The 18,865-nt window shown below is 44.7% G+C and overlaps 2 protein-coding genes and 1 pseudogene across 3 annotated transcripts; all 3 read left to right on the top strand.

Moving 5' to 3' along the window:
- Positions 1-562: 562 nt before the first annotated feature.
- On the top strand, positions 563-4,531 carry LOC125540341 (cinnamoyl-CoA reductase 1-like). The gene is made up of 6 exons (XM_048703954.1): positions 563-784; positions 857-1,026; positions 2,946-3,131; positions 3,437-3,602; positions 3,840-4,029; positions 4,119-4,531. Exons 1-6 carry the CDS (start codon positions 661-663, stop codon positions 4,309-4,311), a joined length of 1,029 nt encoding a protein of 342 aa, XP_048559911.1. The 5' UTR covers positions 563-660; the 3' UTR covers positions 4,312-4,531.
- Positions 4,532-5,882: 1,351 nt separating this feature from the next.
- On the top strand, positions 5,883-8,823 carry LOC125540326 (phenylacetaldehyde reductase-like). Of its 2 annotated transcripts, none has more exons than XM_048703944.1 (6): positions 5,883-6,151; positions 6,248-6,417; positions 6,542-6,727; positions 7,135-7,297; positions 7,954-8,053; positions 8,166-8,823. In XM_048703944.1, the coding sequence occupies exons 1-6, from the start codon at positions 6,040-6,042 to the stop codon at positions 8,368-8,370; spliced, it is 936 nt and encodes a 311-aa protein (XP_048559901.1). In that variant the 5' UTR covers positions 5,883-6,039; the 3' UTR covers positions 8,371-8,823. The 2 variants fall into 2 exon arrangements, with proteins under 2 accessions (XP_048559901.1, XP_048559894.1); XM_048703937.1 differs by having other exon boundaries at positions 5,886-6,151; positions 7,864-8,053.
- A 3,261-nt stretch (positions 8,824-12,084) lies between these two features.
- Positions 12,085-15,811, top strand: LOC125540320 (annotated as a pseudogene).
- The last annotated feature ends 3,054 nt before the right edge of the window (positions 15,812-18,865 follow it).

Here is an 18,865-nt window from a genome sequence, read left to right as displayed (position 1 = left end):
TTTACAGATCAGTTCGGCTTTAGATCCAACGTCCACTCCAACAATGCAATCGAACATCGCGCCAAGGTTCGTTCTACTATAAGATTCCATACCGAAAGATTCCTCGTCGTGTTGTTTGATGGCATTGAAAATCGTGTTAGAAATGAACGGTTGTAGTACTAAGTACTTCCTCTGTCTCATAATATAAGAACATTTTCGACACTGGTATATTATGAAAGGGAGGGAGTATTACTGCTAGCACCGCCCTTGGGTCAGACCTGTCTGTGATTGAAGGCGTTGTCAATTAACTGGTCTTTTGCTAGAGCATGGTCAGTCTCTGCATCTTGCAGTCTAGTGTATGTATACTTAATTCATCACCTTGGTTTAATCTAATCCATGGCGATCTCGATGGGCGTGCTTGCTCTTGCACGTGGAGGAGTGGGCCATCCTTGTCAGCGGGCGGGCTGGGTGGAGTGAGCCGCGTCAAGTGCATAGATGCTTCCACCTACCGCAACTTTTTTTCTTTTTGAGGAATCTACCGCAACCTTAAAGCAATGAGGAATCTCGAGCTGTACTCCCCCCGTCTCCCGTCTTCCATCTCCTATTGACCTTGTCTGAACCTTGTATGCAGTGCCTCTCGCTCTTAAGCTCTTCATCCACATATCAACAGGGCAACCGGGGATGGCGTCGTCGCCGCCACTGCCGCGCGTGTGCGTGACCGGCGGCGGCGGGTACATCGCCTCGTGGCTCGTCAAGCTGCTCCTCTCCCGCGGCTACGCCGTCAACGCCACCGTCCGCGACCCACGTACGTAGCCACTAGCTTAGTAGGCACTGTAACGGCTGCACGCTCACCTCCTGCTTCTTGCTCGTCTTCCAGGCGATCCGAAGAATGCGTGCCTCGAGCAGCTGGATGGGGCTCGGGAGAACCTGCGGGTGTTCAAGGCCGACATGCTCGACTACGGCGCGGTGACGCCCGCGCTCGCCGGCTGCGAGGGCGTCTTCCACATCGCCACTCCGGTGCCCGAGCAGGAGATGGTTGACCCCGAGGCAAGTGTTCACCCATCTCCTGGGCCAGCTTGTCAGTGTAGGATTTCTCCTAGTCGTACTTTTATCACTCACTGGAGTGGAGTAATGTGGGAGGTAGTTCTGGACTTCTAGCCTCCCCTTCCAAAGAGGACTAATGCGAGCGACTCAAGCAGATCTGAAGAACAAAAATTAACTTAGACGGAAAGAAGTGCATTGGACGAGTTAATTGTTCAGTTATGAGATCTACAAGTTCGGCTTATTCTAAGTCAATTTTTTTTTTTTACAAAATGGATGAGTAGCCCGGCCTCTGCATCACATGATGTGCACATCTATTTATTAATGCAAACCGAATATTCAAGTTTCAAACTAGTAAGACTAGCCACAATGGGTAGTAATATTGAGTAGTAACATAAACATGTTACTAGTCTATGTTACTACCTCTACAGTGGGGAGTAACATATGTGTGATAACATACACCAATTCATTTATTAGGCTATAGACACATTTTGCATTGATATGTGTGATGTTACTCATAGTACTAGTAACTAGCTATGTTACTAATTTCCTCTCTTTCTTCATTTATTGCTTGCCACATCATCTATTTTATCTAGATATATGTGATGTTACTATCTATGTTACTCCCATTGTGAGTAGTCTAAGATGCCCGTGCATTGCACGGAACACCAAGATTGAGGGTGGATGGCGCCGGCAGCGGCCATCACAACAGATTGTTCCGTGGCCTTCTGGATGTGGTGGGGAAGAGATATGGCTGATTGTGAGAGACAAGGAGTTGTTTGTAAATATGAAAACAAGTGTCGGGCATCTTTTTGCAAAACTGCAGCAGTTTGCTTTGTATGGTTCAGATCTAGATCCGACGGCTACTGTTGAAAGATGGCAGGCACACCATCATCACCAACTAAGATTTTTATAGGAGTAGAATAAAGATCCGAAAAAAGTAGAGGTAAAAATTACAGGACAGAATGCCACAATCGGCAAAAATAGAAAAACATGTCTACACACATATCTTATTATTGGACCGTCATCCAAACCGGATGTATGTAGCGTGCGCTACGGTTGACTAATTTTATAGGTACTACATCCGTTCCAAAATATTCCTAATTGAAGTTCTGAATTTGTCCCAAGCCAAATGTGTTTAAGTTTGATCAATTCTAGAGAAAAATGATCTGGATTTGGGCTTATCGGGCCTTCATTCTTGATCACTTCTTTCGGCATTCTTGTCACTTCTACTTAGGCTTTGCTGCCATCCGGACCTAAGTTTCTCGTCCACAACACCATAGAAATGTTTATGGTTGTGATATATGATAGTTGGTAAATAGTAAATTTACATCAAATTGCGTTACAGTTTTTTCCTAACATTAATTGTGTGTAGTGGATTTTGATGCCCAGAAAATGAGTTCGAAATGACTATTGCATAAGGCCTGAACATGTCCTATTTTTGTTGTCCAACGTTTTTTATAGTAGCTGAAATTTAAGTTCCAAAGGTTTTAGTGGTAAGATGGAAGTGGAACTAGTATATATTTTGCATGGTATGGTAGAAATTGCATTACAAGTAGTCTTCATATACAATTAAAGGAGATATTTGAATGAAAAATTAACAGAGTGGCGTAAATGGAAATGAACTACTCCCTCCGTTCATTTTTGTAAGACGTTTTAGACAACTGAAATTGAACTATTTTAGGTGTTGTCTTAAATGTCTAAAACGTCTTACAAAAGTGAATGGAGGGAGTATGTTGTTTGGTAGGGTGTAGAGAATTGGTGTTAATTAGTACAAGTGAGAGAAATTTTTTAGAAAAATACATGTGCATGTAATACTAGTTTGTTTACCCCCAAAAGTAAAAAATACTAGTTTGTTTGTTCTTCTATTTTCACTAAGAAGCTAGCTGTTCTGCTGTTACTCATAAACTTGCTCAACTGTGCAGAAAGAGATGATGGATCCTACTGTCAAGGGAACCATGAATGTACTCAAGGCCTGCTCAGCTATGAACGTTGAGAAACTCATTCTGGTTTCATCTGCCGCCAGTATTTGCTTCAATCCAGATTGGCCAGAAGATAAAGTCAAAGATGAAAGCTGTTGGTCAGACAAAGAGTTCTGCAAGGAGAATAAGGTGAGCACTCGGAATTGCTGATCAATAGTACATCCACCACCAAGTTTCCAAAGAGATTAAAATCTACTCCCTCCGTTCCAAATTACTTGTCGTAAAAATGGATGTATCTAGAACTAAAATACATTTAGATACATCCATACTTGCGAGTTGCGACAAGTAATTCGAAACGGAGGGAGTACCTATTATGCAAAGAAAGGGACATCTTCTTAATCATTGCACTAGCTAGTGAGCTCTAAATTGAAGATGAGATGATAGCTGAGAGGTAGCGCTAACTCGACAATATGTACACTTGTTTGTGTTGGCAGAGCTGGTATTCGCTTGCGAAGACCGAAGCTGAAGAGATAGCCCTGGAATACGGTGACAAGAACGGATTGCATGTCATCACATTCTGCCCTGGTCTGGTCTTCGGCCCTCTGTTGCAGCATGTGGTGCTCAACACTAGCAGCAAGGTCCTCCTCTACATGATAAAAGGTTGCAATCCTAATTCAAGTGCAATATGCAGCATTTCTTTCTTGCTTTCTGTAACTCTGTTGTTCTTGGCATTTATCACTAGGGTAACAATATTTTGGGAAGTGCATGGTAGATTCAGTACTACTGAAACAAAAGCTAGGGATTTGTCTTAATTTCAATTTGTTGCTGTGTAACTTGAGAACACACAGCCCAACAAAGTTCAACATGCTGAGCATATGATTTACTGCTTGGATGCAGGAGGCCCTGATACGATGAACAACAAGTTCTGGCCCATAGTAGACGTCCGCGACGTAGCCGGCGCGTTGCTCCTGTTGTACAACAAGGCAGGGCCACATGAGAGGTACATATGCTCGTTAGACCAAATGGACTTGAAGGAATTGCTGGAGATAATGAAGAGCATGTACCCTAGCTACAGTTATGCAGACAAGTAAGTGCCATTGTATCAAACGTCATGCCATAGCTTGCCTTAGAGTCGATTTACGAAGGATTTTAACCACCACTTTTTGGTGTTTGCAGGATGGTCGACGTGGATTACAAGGGTGCACTGACTTCGGATAAGCTGAAGAATTTGGGGTGGAAACCAAGGAAATTAGAGGATACACTGGCAGACAGCGTCGAGTCGTATGAAAAGGCAGGGCTTCTTCATGTTTCAGATGGCGAACCCTGCCGGCTTCCCTTCTTCTACCGCATGCCACCTTTGGTGGAATGAGCCAGCACCATTTAGTCATTGATTTTTATTTTTTCTTGAGACATCACTGAATGTGTTTTGGAAAAATAAGGAGGGGATCAGGTCCCATGGGTCATCCAGGATGGATGCATGCAGATGCAACTTGTGTGTCTGTTTGATTTCTTAGCCGAACAATTGAGGTTATGTTTGAGGTTGTTGAGCTGTGTTGTGCGGAACTTATTTTTTAATCTACAACTTGAGATCACAAACGACAAATAAAAATAGCTGAACGGTAAACTAAGCAGAACATTTTTGAATATGATCGAAATTCAATTCAGTCCCCGGGCTCATCTGCATCTGATGAACAGTAAATACAGAAAAATAGCAAACAATTTCAAAAAATATGAAAGTTTTACACATAACAGTTTATAATGTTTTCTAGAAGCGTGCCAAATTTCAAGGTGTTTGGACATTTGAGAAGCTTGGGGTAAAATTAACAAAATCGGGTCTACTGTGTGCACCTTTTGAAAGTTTCTTTGAGAAGCCAGATTTGTTATTTTTTGCCACGGGCTCCTCAAACGTCCAAACGCCATGAAATTTGGCATTTACGGTAACCAACAAATCCAATCCTTTCTATGGCCACCTTCTGCAAGATGAAGTAGTCATCAAAGGACCCAACGTCATGGTACAGGCGATCAAAGACATTTTTTCGCATCCGAAAGCGCGAGCGAAAATTGTTAGCGAATAGAGCAATGGGGGCAAAGTAGTCATCCGTCAGCGTCAAATGGCCCCATACCCTGTCCCGATTGAGCACTCGATGACCCTTGATCGATCTATTGAAATTGAGAATATGCTCTTTCACACGCTCCACGTCTGCAAGGACTGTCTGTATTATCACCCTCTTTTTCTCGAGCGCGACCTTTTTTAAGGAGAAGAGGGACGCAGGGTTAACGTCCACGATGTAAGGAACCATATCAGCGGGGGTTGCGAGCTGCTTGGTGGCATACTAGTACAGAGGCTTGTAAGGTTCCGGTCACGATGCCGTCTGGGCGCGCCCGTCTAGCGGCGTCCGCCACGCCTTCCATGCCCATCGCCACCACCACCAGCCAGCCGCTTCTTCACCTTTTCCTCCTTTGCGGCCTGCTTTGACGCGGCGATTTTGCCGCGTCTCCGAGTTGATCTTCCGGGCGAGCGTGATGCTCGAGTCCCCAAGCACCTCCGCCGGCTCCATCTGCAACATATTCTCTAACGGTTCCATACGTCGACGGTAGAGGGAAAGAGAGGGTGGGAGAAAAGAGCGGGAATTGAATTGAAAGGGACGGAGAGTGAAATAAAAAAGTGAGAGATTTTGGCACGAAAACAATGCGAAATGCTACAAAAGCACGAACTCTGACTTCCTTTTGGATAGGCTAGGGGGCGGAGGACTCCCGCAAACATCTCATATTTGTTTCCGGTTTACAGGAAAAATCATATTCGAATCTGGATCCATACAGAACCGTGACTTCGGCGATGCAGCCAGTATGGTACGGACGGGCAGGTCGGCGTTGGAGATGCCAACCGGCTAAAATTTATGTGCCATTAATAGAGAGGGCCTGATGAACTGGAGAGTGAGCGGCAGATGGCCTCAGCGGCTGTGTGCCCGCGTAGCTACCGCGGCATAAAGAGCAAGGGGATGTCGATCTGCGCCGTGGAGTCTCTACCGGCGAGTGGGTGGAGAAATTGTTAAAGCCGAGCAAGCTGCGAGCCAACCCGTAAGCGAGGAGGAGGAGGATGGCACCACCGCGGGTGTGCGTGACCGGCGGCGGCGGGTACATCGCCTCGTGGCTCGTCAAGCTGCTCCTCTCTCGGGGCTACGCCGTCCACGCCACCGTCCGCGACCCATGTATGCACGGCGCGCCTGATCCGGCCGCTCCTCCTCTCTTCTTGCTGTTGCTGCCTGCTTCGCCGGTTGGTGATTAATGTCGGGATGCCGTTTCAGGTGACCAGAAGAACGCGCATCTGATGCAGCTGGACGGCGCGGCGGAGAGCCTGAGCTTGTTCAAGGCCGACGTGCTCGACCGCGCCGCGCTGGCCGCCGCCGTCGAGGGCTGCCAGGGCGTCTTCCATGTCGCCTCCCCTGTTCCCGCGGATAAGACCGTCGACCCTGAGGCTAGTACACATCTGTCGATTCACTTGGTCCACAAAAGTTCAGAATCTCGTTGAAATCTCAGTATTTGAAAATGCAGATTCTTGATGGTCTGTTACTAATGTTGTGCTAAATATAACCCTGCAGTCAGAAATCATGGTGCCTGCCGTGAAGGGCACCCTAAATATTCTTGAAGTTTGTTCATCTCTGAAGGTTCAGAAGGTTGTGGTGGTGTCATCCACTGCTGCTGTTCATTCTAACCCCAACTGGCCTCAGGGTAAACCCAAAGACGAGAGTTGCTGGTCCGACAGAAAAATATGCATGGAGAAGGAGGTTAGTAAAATTATACTCCCTCCGTTCCTAAATATAAGTCTTTTAGAGATTTCAATGCGGACTACATACGAAGCAAAATGAGTGAATCTACATTTCAAAATATGTCTGTATACATCCGTATGTAGTTCGTATTGGAATCTAAAAAGACTTATATTTAGGAACGGAGGGAGTAAATTAGAACTGTGAGGTGATAGAACAATGGAATTCAGCCGCAACGTACTTGCGGATGCTAACTTGCTAAGCATATACTTTAATTTATTTGCATCAAGATTTAACATGTCGATTTTCTTTGTTGATTCCTAACATATTAGTAGTTCACTTCATCATTAATCGGTAATTACTCAGAAACTAAAAATGGTTGCAACATCTGAGCACTGAGTTCAAACCTTTACAATTTTTGTTGGCAGGCCTGGTATAGTCTTGCTAAAACTGTTGCTGAAGAGGCAGCATGGGAATATGCAGAGAAGAATGAGCTCAATGTGGTTACTTTATGTCCTTGTATTGTTTTTGGGCCACAATTGCAACCTGTTGTCAACACCACCAGCGAACTCCTCATCTACGTCATAAAAGGTGCCCTCGTTATTTCTTTTTTTTTGCCCTGGGATTATCATTTACCTCACAAAAAAAGTTCATGTCTCTGGGTGGAAAAAATGCAGTAATCACTTGCAAGGCTCTCTTGGTAATGTAGGGTTTAGGAATTTGTTATGGATTCTTTTGGACGTTCTATATAATAACTGAATCCAATTTCTTCCATGAGCTTAGACCTTATGAAAAATTTCCTCTCGACCTTCTCTCTTCTTGAATTCCTGTAAAATTCCTATAGAAATTCCCTTTATTGCTTCATGATTCGAGAAGCCAGAACATACAATTTTTTTTTGGCATTACCATTTTGTAATCTTGTGCTCCAAAATGCCCTTAATTTCCAATTCAGGCCCTTATGTAAGAACTACACAATTCATTTGTGCTGTTGAAGATGGTTCTTAAATATGATTGGACTAATGTGACTCTTAATAATGTCTTGTATCGCTTCTTCTGTTTGTGCACAATTATTTTTTACCTCATCCACTTAATTGCATGCTAGAGATCTACTTGTTATGTATTGTTGACGGCTGGGAGTGATGAAAATTTTATTATAGGGGGTCCTAATGTGTTGAATGACACGCCGTTGCAAATAGTCGATGTCCGTGATGTGGCTGATGCTTTGCTTCTGATATATGAGAAACCAGAATCATCCGGGAGATATATCTGCGCACCAAATTACATTAGCACAAAGGCTTTGCTGGAGCTGCTAAAGAAGACGTACCCTGACTATAACTATGTAAAATGGTGGGTCTCTTATCTTATCATGTGTTCCTTGTATGTATCAAATGGCACATTTGCCCTGAACCCCGTGCTTGTTTATTTGGTTTGAATAACTCTCTCACTCTGCTTTCTGCAGCAAGGCCGATGCACATCAAAACTCTCCTGTCACGCCGATTTCGTCGGCAAAATTGAGTAATCTGGGCTGGAATCCGAGGGCATTGGAGGAGACGCTCCTGGACAGCATCGAATACTACCGAAAGATGGGAATTCTGCAGGATGTCGAGGGACAGACCTACCGCCTTCCTTATATTTTCCGCCATTATCAAGCTGCCGAAGAGTGAGTGGAGGGTGGCAGTGCTCAGTGCTTTCTATTCCCTCTGTTTCTAAATATAAGGCTTTTTAGAGTTTTCAATGCAGACTACGTACGGATGTATATAGACGTGTTCTAGAGTGTAGATTCACTCATTTTGCTTCGTATGTAGTCCATATTGGAATCTCTAGAAAGTCTTATATTTAGGAACGGCGGGAGTACATAAGTCATTGTGGTTGTGAATTGCTGAATGTTATGTGAAATAATAAATGATATGTTGATGCTTTCAATCTCAAGGGCAGATGATAAGAGGCTAGAGAGTGAAGCTGCTCATTGCCTACCGTAGATAACTTTTCGGTTCCGGATTGTATCTTCTTATTTTCTGCTGTGTTGTGTCGAGGTCTCAAGGATGATTATGAAGATGTTGTTAAGAACATTTACCCTCGTCGATAATAAAGGAGTAGATCCCTGATTTCCGATTTCAGTATTGAAGCAAAATGTATTCCAAATGTTTTATAAGAAGGCGAGTCTCATCTCTCATCATCACTGTGGTCACTGCCGACTGCTACATAGGGCACCTAGGGCAATCTCAGCGTGTGTGTGTGACCAAATTAGCCCAACATTGATCAATTGGCACCGATGTCGATTTTCCTTCTTTCTTTTGAGAATACCATGTCAAATCTTTTATTTCTCTCCGGTGTGGCCATTTTTCACTTCTGCTGCAACATGGGCCTGATATCGAGCCGCTGCCGAACAGGCGAATCGTGTTGTCCCATCTCTCTCGAGTACGTGCTCAAGCATCTTTTCAATTTTTGGGAGATCTACAGCCGCAACCTCGCTATCTTCATGGACGGCGTTCAAGCGTCAACTCGGCCCGACCTACGACATGCCGTCGCCAAGCTACACGCACCAATAAGATGAAGAACAAGGCCCCTACTACATCGCAGATGGAAACGCCCCATCTTCCCTCCAATCGAAATCTTGAAGACTCCAGGTAAGATGAGGCATCGAGCCCGCGCTGCCTCAGGTCTGGCAGCTGGAATCTGCCTTCTCTGACAACCTAGCTTTATGATTTCTGAAGTGGGACATCGGGCAACCGGGCGGCCGGGTGCTTCTCATATGAATTGGGAGGCCGCCGCGATGCCACACAGTACCATCGGCGCATCCACACATCCTGTATACCGATGCAGAGGATGGGCTTTAGTCGACAGTGGAGGATGGGCTTCATGGACGCTGGTAGTAGTTCTCCAACTATCCCTTAATCTATCGAATCAACTGAATCGTCATTTGATCACTCTTCCAGTACCGCGGGCGCTCCCAGTTGACGGGGCCATGGTGCACACTGCCACCAGGTCGCCCTTGCTGATTGTGTCCATGACTATATCTCGGTGACTTTTGCCCACTGCTGCCCGTAGTTTGTGCGCTACTGGTCTGCTCGCCGTCATCACTTTGGTTAGGCATCCTCTTCCGAATAAGCATATATCTTGCTAAGTTACTCATTTTAGATGTGAACTCCTTTCCTGAAAAAAATGTTAGATGTGAACTCACGCGCGTACTTTTTATTCAGTATGTTTCTGATGTGATAACTTAACTCACAAGGGCAGAAGTAGTTTTATCATTGTGCTTCTTATGTGAGATGTTAACTGACAATTTCAAAGAGCTGGGAACTGAAGAATTCATTGAGCATGAACAGAATATTCAAGCAGAGCGATCATCTTCTATGATTTTCTTCGATGACTTGCTAATTAAGATACCCCTCATTGCTAAAATCAATTATGTCTTGAGGAAGCAAAATGGTCTCACATGGTTGTTCTTACCAGGGCAATTATTTTTCTGTTTCAGTACTTTATATTACTCTGAAACTTACCTTCGTTGAGACACGCATGCATTGCATTGAGGTTGACTATGGTTTGAATGATTGTTTTATTCAGAGTATTCTCTTCTTTTTTTTCAGTGCAAGAAGCAATAGGAAGAAGCTACAGACGGTACAAACTTAGTCTCAGGACTTTCTATCCCTTTAGTCCCGGTTCAATCCAGAACCGGGACAAAAGGCCCTTACGAACCGGGACTACAGACCCTTTTTCTATCAGTGATGTTGTACATGGCGAGAGTGGGAGCGCATGCATGTACATGACGAGAGTGGCAGGGTGTCCATTACACGTACGTACGGCAAAGTGCTGACGGATTTACATCTATGTTCTTTTCTTGCATCGATGTACATGTACATGTACATCTGAGCTCCATATAATTGGGAAAAAATGTAGGAGTACAAGTACATATCTATATCTATATCTATATCTATATCTATATTTATACTTAATAATAAAACAAGTTGCGGCGAATCAACCTGTGGTTGAGTTGGTTAGGTGGACAGTCGTATCCCCAATCCACCAGGGTTCAAATCCTGGTGCTCGCATTATTCTTGGATTTATTTCAGGATTTCCGCCGATGCGCTTTCAGTGGGAGGAGATGTTCCCGTCGACGACGAGGCGCCTACGGTGACTTCGAGTGTATGGTGTATATGAGCGCTTGTGTCTGTACTGATGCTCAAATAAATAAAGCAAGTTGCGTTTCTCCGATTTTTTTATCCGTTCACCAATGTAAAGTTTTTTTTCTATCCAAAGTGATACTTAATTTTTGTACATTCGTCTGCTATAAAAGAAAAAAGAATCTTCGTACAGGGACCGCGCACGCTCTGGCCAGGCCAAGCCAACCCACCTGTTTATCTGCCCAGGCAGCTGCGAAAGCCTATTTGCCGCACGAAGCATCAAATAGCTGGAGCTTCGCACAGGACGCCCAACACTGGACCGGCCCATTTGATTTTTTTCTCTTTATTCTGTTTCTATTTTTTCCCGTTCCTTTCTCCTTTTCTTTCCTGATTCTTTATTCTTTCCAAATTTTCGATTATTTTCCCTTTTCTCAAGAAATCGGGTCCTGTTTTGTATAGATTTGAATTAGCTTTTTTTAACCCCTGCTTCTTGTTATCATACAGCATGCAAATCTTTTTTTTTTGAAACTTTTGTTACAATAAAGAATACCCCAATTTGCCTACATGATTTTTTGATAGTTTTTGTATTACTATCATGCAGATTTTTGTATTATTAATCTTTAATCAATCTCCCCGCAAAATAATAATAATCTCTAATCAACCTATGGCCTGTGTTGTGTAAACATTGCCGGTTGCAGTTTACAAATGGTCTGTACCTGGTCCTGCTACGAGGCATCTCCCGTACCGACAGACCATCCGTCTCATCAAATAACCAGGTGCCTGGGCCTGCCATGTGGGTGCTTTATTGCGTCTACCCACCCTACGTATCGACCTTCTGCATACTTCTACGCATACACAGAAAAGCCGAATACCCGAATATCTGTCGCTCGCACATGCATCATTACATGGCGACATGACACATTCAAACAGCTGAATCTATGGTCTGGATAATGGGATCATATAGTAGTATGACCCAAAACGCTGCTTCCAACTAACTCTTGCTTCACACAGATAGAGCACCCGGATGCCGGATCCGTGTCCTCCCCGCCACATTCCTTCTCCCCCGACCGCCTCCGGCTCGCTGCCGCGCAATCTGCGACCTCCCCGTACATCTCATTTCTTCACCATATCAAGGTAACAGACCAATCGCCACTGCGGAGGATCCCAACCCCTCGCCATGCACCAGTTAATTTCTTTTTTTGATCTCTTTATTTATGACACCAACTAACCTCTGTTTCACTCTGTCTGTAGCCAGTCAGCCGCCAAGCCAAGAGAGCACGCGAGATGGCCGGCGGAATCGTGACCGTGGCGAGCGGGGTGATGAACCCCCTCATCGGCAAGCTCACCACACTCATGGGCGACGAGTACAACAAGTTCAAAGGGGTCAAGAAGCAGGCCTCCTTCCTCAAGAAGGAACTCAGCGCCATGAACGCCGCCCTCCACAAGCTCGACCCTCATGGATGATGAGCTCGAGCTCAAATGTCAAGCTCGATCCGTCGGTCAAGGAATGGAGAGACGATGTCAGGGAGATGGCCTACGACATGGAGAATTGCATCGATGACTTCATGCGCCACTGTCGGGTCGATGATGCCAAGGCGGGCTTCATTAAGATTACTGCTCGACGCATCAAGAAGCTGCGACTGCGACAACGCCTTCGCATAGCCCACCGGATGGAAGAGCTCAAGACCCTTGCAATAGAGGCAAATGCTCGGCGCGAGAGGTATAACATTGATGACTGGAAGCCTGCCTCTGGTCCCGTGCGTGTTGACCCTCGGCTGAAAGCGGTCTACAAGGAGGCAGAAACTCTCGTGGGCATTGATGGCCCAAGAGAAGAGGTCGCCACTCGGTTGCTGGATAGTCGGAAGAAACTCAAGGTGGTATCCATTTTTGGGTTCGGTGGTCTTGGTAAAACTACACTCGCCAAACAGGTGTATGACAAGATTAGCTCACAATTCGATTGCAAAGCATTCCTTTCAGTTTCACAAAGGCCTGATATGACTGAGCTACTCAACAATTTACAACTGAAGCTTAAGATGAAGGATCCTGATTCATCTCGTACTCGCAAGGTTGACGACATCATTGAAGAGCTAAGGGAACATCTGAAAAAGAAAAGGTATTACCTGTCAATAGTCACTTGCATGAGCTACTCGTGTTAAATGTGAGCTAAGTAAATGGTTAGCGTATATATATATTTGATGCTGAATTTTGTCCATCCAAGCCGCACGTTGATTGTTTTGTTCTTTGTGTTTTTAAGACAGAAATTGAAAATCAGAAAGAAAATAAATGTGGAAAACATATATCTTTCGAAAAATCGGTTAAAGCATCGGTATGTTTTCCATCTAGTGTCATATTTGCTACTCGCTCCGTCCCATAATATAAGAAAGTTTTCGAAGCTGTTTTATCTTGAAAAATGTTCTAATATTATGGGACGGAGGGAGTATAGGATATTAGTGAGAAGTGCTTTTTCAAAAGAAAGGCCTTCAAATATCTTTGTGGCCCATATGTGCTAAAGCGGTCTGAAGTTTTGATAGAGTTTGTACATTTAGGGTTAAACATACCCCTATGTTCCTTTTTTCTGGTGAAAGTTGTTAACCTAAAGATTGATTTATGAGGTCACATTCACATGCACAGTACTGATTTTTGTCCGTGCATTTGAGATTTGTGATTGTTTTCTTATTTTGGGTCTTTGGGATACACATGGATACTTATAGAGAAAAAAATGTAGCAGAGATACAATCATTAGAATGATTGGTTGAAGTTTTGGTATATTTTCCATCTAGCGTAAAAATTGCTAGGTTGTCTTAGAAACAATGTTGGCACTGCTCTATGCCTTTAGTAAAGAGAGCTCTTTTAAAAGAAAGACTTTGGAGTGCCTATGTGATCCTTATGTGCTAAATGGTTATATGTTTTCATATTACTTTTCCATTCAATATGATAATTCATAGCTTTTCAGAAAATTTCCTATTTATTATGGAACTTATTTTGTGAAAATTATGATGATCTTGTCTATAATTAATTAATTATATTATAATGTATTTGACCTCTGCAAACATTTGAATCGGTACCTTATTGTTGCTGACGATGTGTGGGATCAATCAGCATGGAATACTATTAGTTGTGCTTTCCGAGAAGATGATAATGGAAGTAGAGTAATAGTTACAACACGAGTGGAACGTGTGGCTGGCGCAGCCTGCCAGAATGATTGTGAAGGCATTTATAAACTGAAACCCCTCAATGAACAAAACTCAAGAATGCTATTACTTAATAGAATATTTGGATCCGAACATGATTGTCCATTCCAACTTGAAGAAGTTGTGGCTGAGATTTTGAAGAAGTGTCATGGATTGCCACTTGCAGTTATCACAATAGCTAGCCTATTAGCCAGTGAAGAAAGATCAAGGAACGCCTGGGAGAGTATAAGGGGTTTTTTGGGCACCCAGACTTCTGCAAATCCCTCCTTGAGAGAGATGAAGAGTATATTAAACCTTAGCTACATGCATCTTCCTGCTCGGCTACGGGCATGTTTATTGTACCTTGGTATGTATCTTGAGGATCGCAAGATCTTAAGGGATGATCTGGTCCGGCAATGGATAGCTGAAGGCTTGCTTGTTGGTAGTTTGCACGTGCAAGATTTGGAGGCTGTTGGTAGAAATTATTTCAATGAACTTATCAATAGAAGCATGATTCGGCCTTGTGAAACACATTATGGAGAGGTGTTGTCTTGTAGAGTACATGATATTATGCTTGATTTGATCCTAAGCAAGTGTGATAGAAATAACTTTTTAAGTGTGGCATACAGTTATGAAGGCATGGCAAGACTGCATGGCTGCAAGTATAAGGTCCGTCGATTATCGTTGAGCTCGATGGCTGGTGGTGGAGCAACATATGGACCAACTATTGATGTTAAGCTATCACAAGTTCGGTCCTTTACACTGTTGGGGAACTCCATGCCTCCTCTCGTGTTGTTCAAGTATCTGCGGGTGCTCAGGATTGATGGCAGCGCCTGGGTAAACGTGGACACCCTTGACCTCACCAGTATTAGCCAATTATTTCAATTGAGGTATTTGTATGTTTTGGGACCAAATGCCGTACAGCTCCCTGAACTTCAAGGACCCTTTTTTACTTGGAGACGTTGCACATACATTCAGAGCTGAAGAGCATCCCCTTAGATATAGTCCACTTGTCCCGCTTGTCCTATCTTTATATTCTTTATTGCAACCATGGACTACTCTCTGAATGGATTGGTAATATGAAATCACTGAACAGTCTGAGAATACCGGTAGGCATGGGGACCGGTCAAAGGGAATTGAATGGGAAGAACGGTATTATAAGTCTCATTGAGCTGGCCAATCTCAGGGACCTAACAATCAATTTGTGGTCTTTGGAGAAGCCAGAACTTGATGCTTTGGTCTGCTCCATCGGAAAGCTCTGTAACCTAAAGTATCTTCAATTCGATATGGGCGTTATATTTTGAAATCCATAGCCAGATGGACTCATTATGCAATCCTTTCCAACACATCGAGAAATTGCATGTGTTCATGTTGAATTTCCCTAGAGTTCCTATATGGATGGGTGGTCTCCATTGCCTTCACATCCTTTACCTGCGTGTGGAGGAGACCTCAACTGACGAGGTTCGTCTTCTTGGAGAGCTTCCTTCCCTCGTTAAACTCATATTCAGTCCGTCACATATCTCTAAAGAATGGGCTATACTAGGCCCGGGACTATTTCCCGTTCTGGAGTACTTTGAATTTTGGACTGAGGAAGACGCTATGGCATATTTGGGATTTGAGGCGGGGGCCATGCCCAACCTACAAACCCTCTCTCTCTATACCAAGGAGTGGGGCGGTAGTACACCAGTCGGCATGAAACACTTGCTACGCCTACGGAAGATCTATCTTATTAGTGGGGTTGGCTCCCAGGATGCAACCATACTTTCTGCGTTCAGGGATGCCTTATCATTACACCCCAACCACCCTTCCGTTGAATATAATAGTCACAAACAGTTGGAATTTATCAGGTTGTGCGACCAATCTGTTTTACCAACAATGAGCTGCTCAATAGCCTTTTATTAGTGATGGATATGCAGAGTTGGAAATCTCATGGCGCTGTCTGTGAGTTGCATGACCTTGTAGAGCACCAGCAGGGAGCTAGTTAGCATCATTGTAGGAAGAGTGTGATTGTTTCTTCAGCTGGCTGCCAAAGTATGGAGACTGATGTGAAAGGAATGTAAAGAAAATCCTGAGTTTTGTGGAAGGCTCACTTTGCATATTTCCTGAAGCAGGTAATGGCCCAGTTATGTTACAGTTATCTTTCTTCATTAGCAATACCATTTTATTCATGTTTGATGCTTAACTTCCAGTTATGTTTCAAGAATTACAGTTTGAGATGTACTAGTGAACTTCGTATAATCATCTTTCGCCTCTTTTCCTAATAAACTCTTGTTGCTAGTCATGGATCTGAATTAGAATAGAGAAATAACGTTTGTGAATATGCAGCAATCATTAACCTGATGTTGGTTTTGTCCTGGCCATAGTTGCTGCCCCGAACATTGCTTGGAATGTAAAATGCCACAATCTTTTATGCTTGGGTGATGATGAATGAATGATATATCTTCAAGTTTGTTCTTCTGTTCTTTTTTTACTTCTTGACAGAGAAGCTGCCATCAGAAGGAAGGCTCCAATGAACCTCGGCTCTGGTTGAGCTTGGTCCTACAGCGCTCGATGCAACCTACCCTGGCTGCTTTTCGGGCGGTCCTGCAGTCAGTCGATGGATGCCAAGTCTACGGTGCTGGACAGTGGTGATTGATGCTCGTTGTAATGTTTTGGATAGTTATTATTCACAAGCCCTGCCATATTTATTGCTGCTTCTAAGATTCAGTCGTGTGTATAAACCTTTTGGCTACATTCTACTAATCTATACTAGCGTTACCCGCGCGGCGACACGCCGCGCCTGTTGATACGGTGTGTCTATATGAAGTGTGTTTAACATTTATTGTAATTGTCAGTAATACCTAAGCTAACAGAATCATGTAGGTAAGACCGTGGACATAAGAAGATAAGTTGGAAAGAGATGCCCTCACATGTGAACATTCATATCACACATGAATCTAGCTTTGCTCAACATCATACAGGAATAGTGTCGCACCAGATATAACTTTATGTATAAAATCAGTACATTTAGACGAAAAGCCAAAAGCTTAATTTGAAAGCACTCCTTCCTCAAACGCAAAAAAAGAAAGAAAGAAAGCACTCCTTCCCGGTCAGGCGGTTGCACAGAAAAATTGCACCACCGCAGGTCTGATACATTTACTCTGTATCTTCCCCATCCAAAGATTCATTGGTTTACTTTGACACCATGAAACAACCAGAACGAAAAATGGTCAGAAGATTAAAAATTCAAATCCAAAGGCTCACCCGCACGCGAGCAAGGAGAGCGCCGGTCGCGCATACTGTGCAAAAGCAGAACTACCGGCTGCTGGTTCGCTGCCTCTCCCTGCAGAACAGAAGCCCTGGCGCTCTTGATCTCTCCTCCTCCGACGCAGCCGCCACGGTGCCCGTCCAAACGCGAGGTCATCTCGCAGTACCACGAACACTCGGCTCCAAGTACATTGGTCACATATGGATGCGTGACTGCAGGTGCAGTGCCAAGACATGGATGCACAATGCGGATCAATCAATCGATTGCTATAAAAGTATGAACCCAGCCACATGAGAGAAGCATCAGCGTTTTCTCACCGATGTCGGAGCGAGGACCCTGGCAGCAACCGACGCCTGATCGAGTCGGAAGGGTTGAGGAGACGAAGGAGGCCACAGCGGCAGCGGCGGCGGCAGGTCCACTGGCCTGGCCTCCGCGCTGCGCAAACCTGTAAAACACATTGAAATAGATCATCATCTAAACTCAGAAAATTAGGACTTTGGTGACAGAGGACCATCCAGCCAACCATGTACAAAGAGAAACCCATGTACAAAGAGAAACAAAAAGTTCAGGAAGGAGCAGTGGCCTTGGGCATGGTCCTGGTAGCCTTGGGCATCCGTCAATGGTGTAAGCGACCAGTTGGAAGTAGGAAACAAGCTGGAGGAGGTTCGAGGTGAGGCATGACATCTGAGCGGCGAGAAGCTGCAGAGATGGAAGACGATGTGATTTGACCTTCAGGTGAACCGACACGTCGGGAGCCAGGCCGCGGCGCATGGGCGGCCGTGTGCAGGGAGCGCGTGCGCAGGCAGGGGAAATGCGGCGGCGCGCGGCCCTGCCGTCGGAAGTGGTACCTACATGAAGATCGCCGCCATGACGGCAGGGTGACGAGATGTCGATGCCGATGGCGGTGGCGCTTGGCTGTCCAGGTGGTATGTCGGCGGCCGATGCGGTGTGGCAGCAGGGCGCGATGGGGGCGAGAGGGGGGGAGGGGGAGGGGGAGGGGGATAGCGATGGCAGTGGTACCAACTACGACGAACCATCAATAAGTACGGGCACTAATGAGCAAGTAGCCCAAACCGAAACACAAAGAACAACAACGGGGAGTGACTGTATTTATAGGAGCTCCAAGAGGATGAAAGAACCAATTGGAGCACAACCACCTGGGACCGAAATGCCCAGAAGCCTCGACCAAAGCGGTGACCGCCTATATATGCGAAGCCGATCACGAGGGTGCACGTGCTGTAGAACGAAGCCAAGTAGTGATCGGTCACCCTCGTGGCAACCTTTTTTTTTTCCATCAATACAGACATAAGCGCTCATATAAACGCGTATACACTTATCCCTATAAACGTACACACGCACACCCTACCCCAGCACCTCCAAGAGACTGAGCCGGCATATCATCACCTAACCATCTCAACCACAGGTTGGTTCGCCCCTCGTGGCAACCTCAGAGCAGATCACCAGAACATGCAAGAGGAACAGGCCGGCCTACCAACGCAAATGCGCGAGAAAGAAATAAGAAAGAGAAAAAAAAACCAAACGGCGGTCAATAGGCTGTGAAAAAAGTAAAAAAAAAATCTCAAACAAAAAATTTAGTGAGAAATAGGGTGAACAAAAATTG

The sequence above is a fragment of the Triticum urartu genome, chromosome 1 (assembly GCF_003073215.2).
Source record: "Triticum urartu cultivar G1812 chromosome 1, Tu2.1, whole genome shotgun sequence".
Classification (NCBI taxonomy): Eukaryota; Viridiplantae; Streptophyta; class Magnoliopsida; order Poales; family Poaceae; genus Triticum; species Triticum urartu.
This window is presented reverse-complemented; position numbering and strand designations above follow the sequence as displayed.

Coding starts and splice junctions, on each gene's coding strand:
- LOC125540341 (XM_048703954.1), top strand. CDS start 661: ATGGCGTCGTCGCCGCCACTGCCGCGCGTGTGCGTGACCGGCGGCGGC. Junction 785..856: donor CGCCACCGTCCGCGACCCAC/GTACGTAGCCAC, acceptor CTCGTCTTCCAG/GCGATCCGAAGAATGCGTGC. Junction 4,030..4,118: donor AGCTACAGTTATGCAGACAA/GTAAGTGCCATT, acceptor TGGTGTTTGCAG/GATGGTCGACGTGGATTACA.
- LOC125540326 (XM_048703937.1), top strand. CDS start 6,040: ATGGCACCACCGCGGGTGTGCGTGACCGGCGGCGGCGGGTACATCGCC. Junction 6,152..6,247: donor CGCCACCGTCCGCGACCCAT/GTATGCACGGCG, acceptor ATGCCGTTTCAG/GTGACCAGAAGAACGCGCAT. Junction 6,418..6,541: donor ATAAGACCGTCGACCCTGAG/GCTAGTACACAT, acceptor ATAACCCTGCAG/TCAGAAATCATGGTGCCTGC.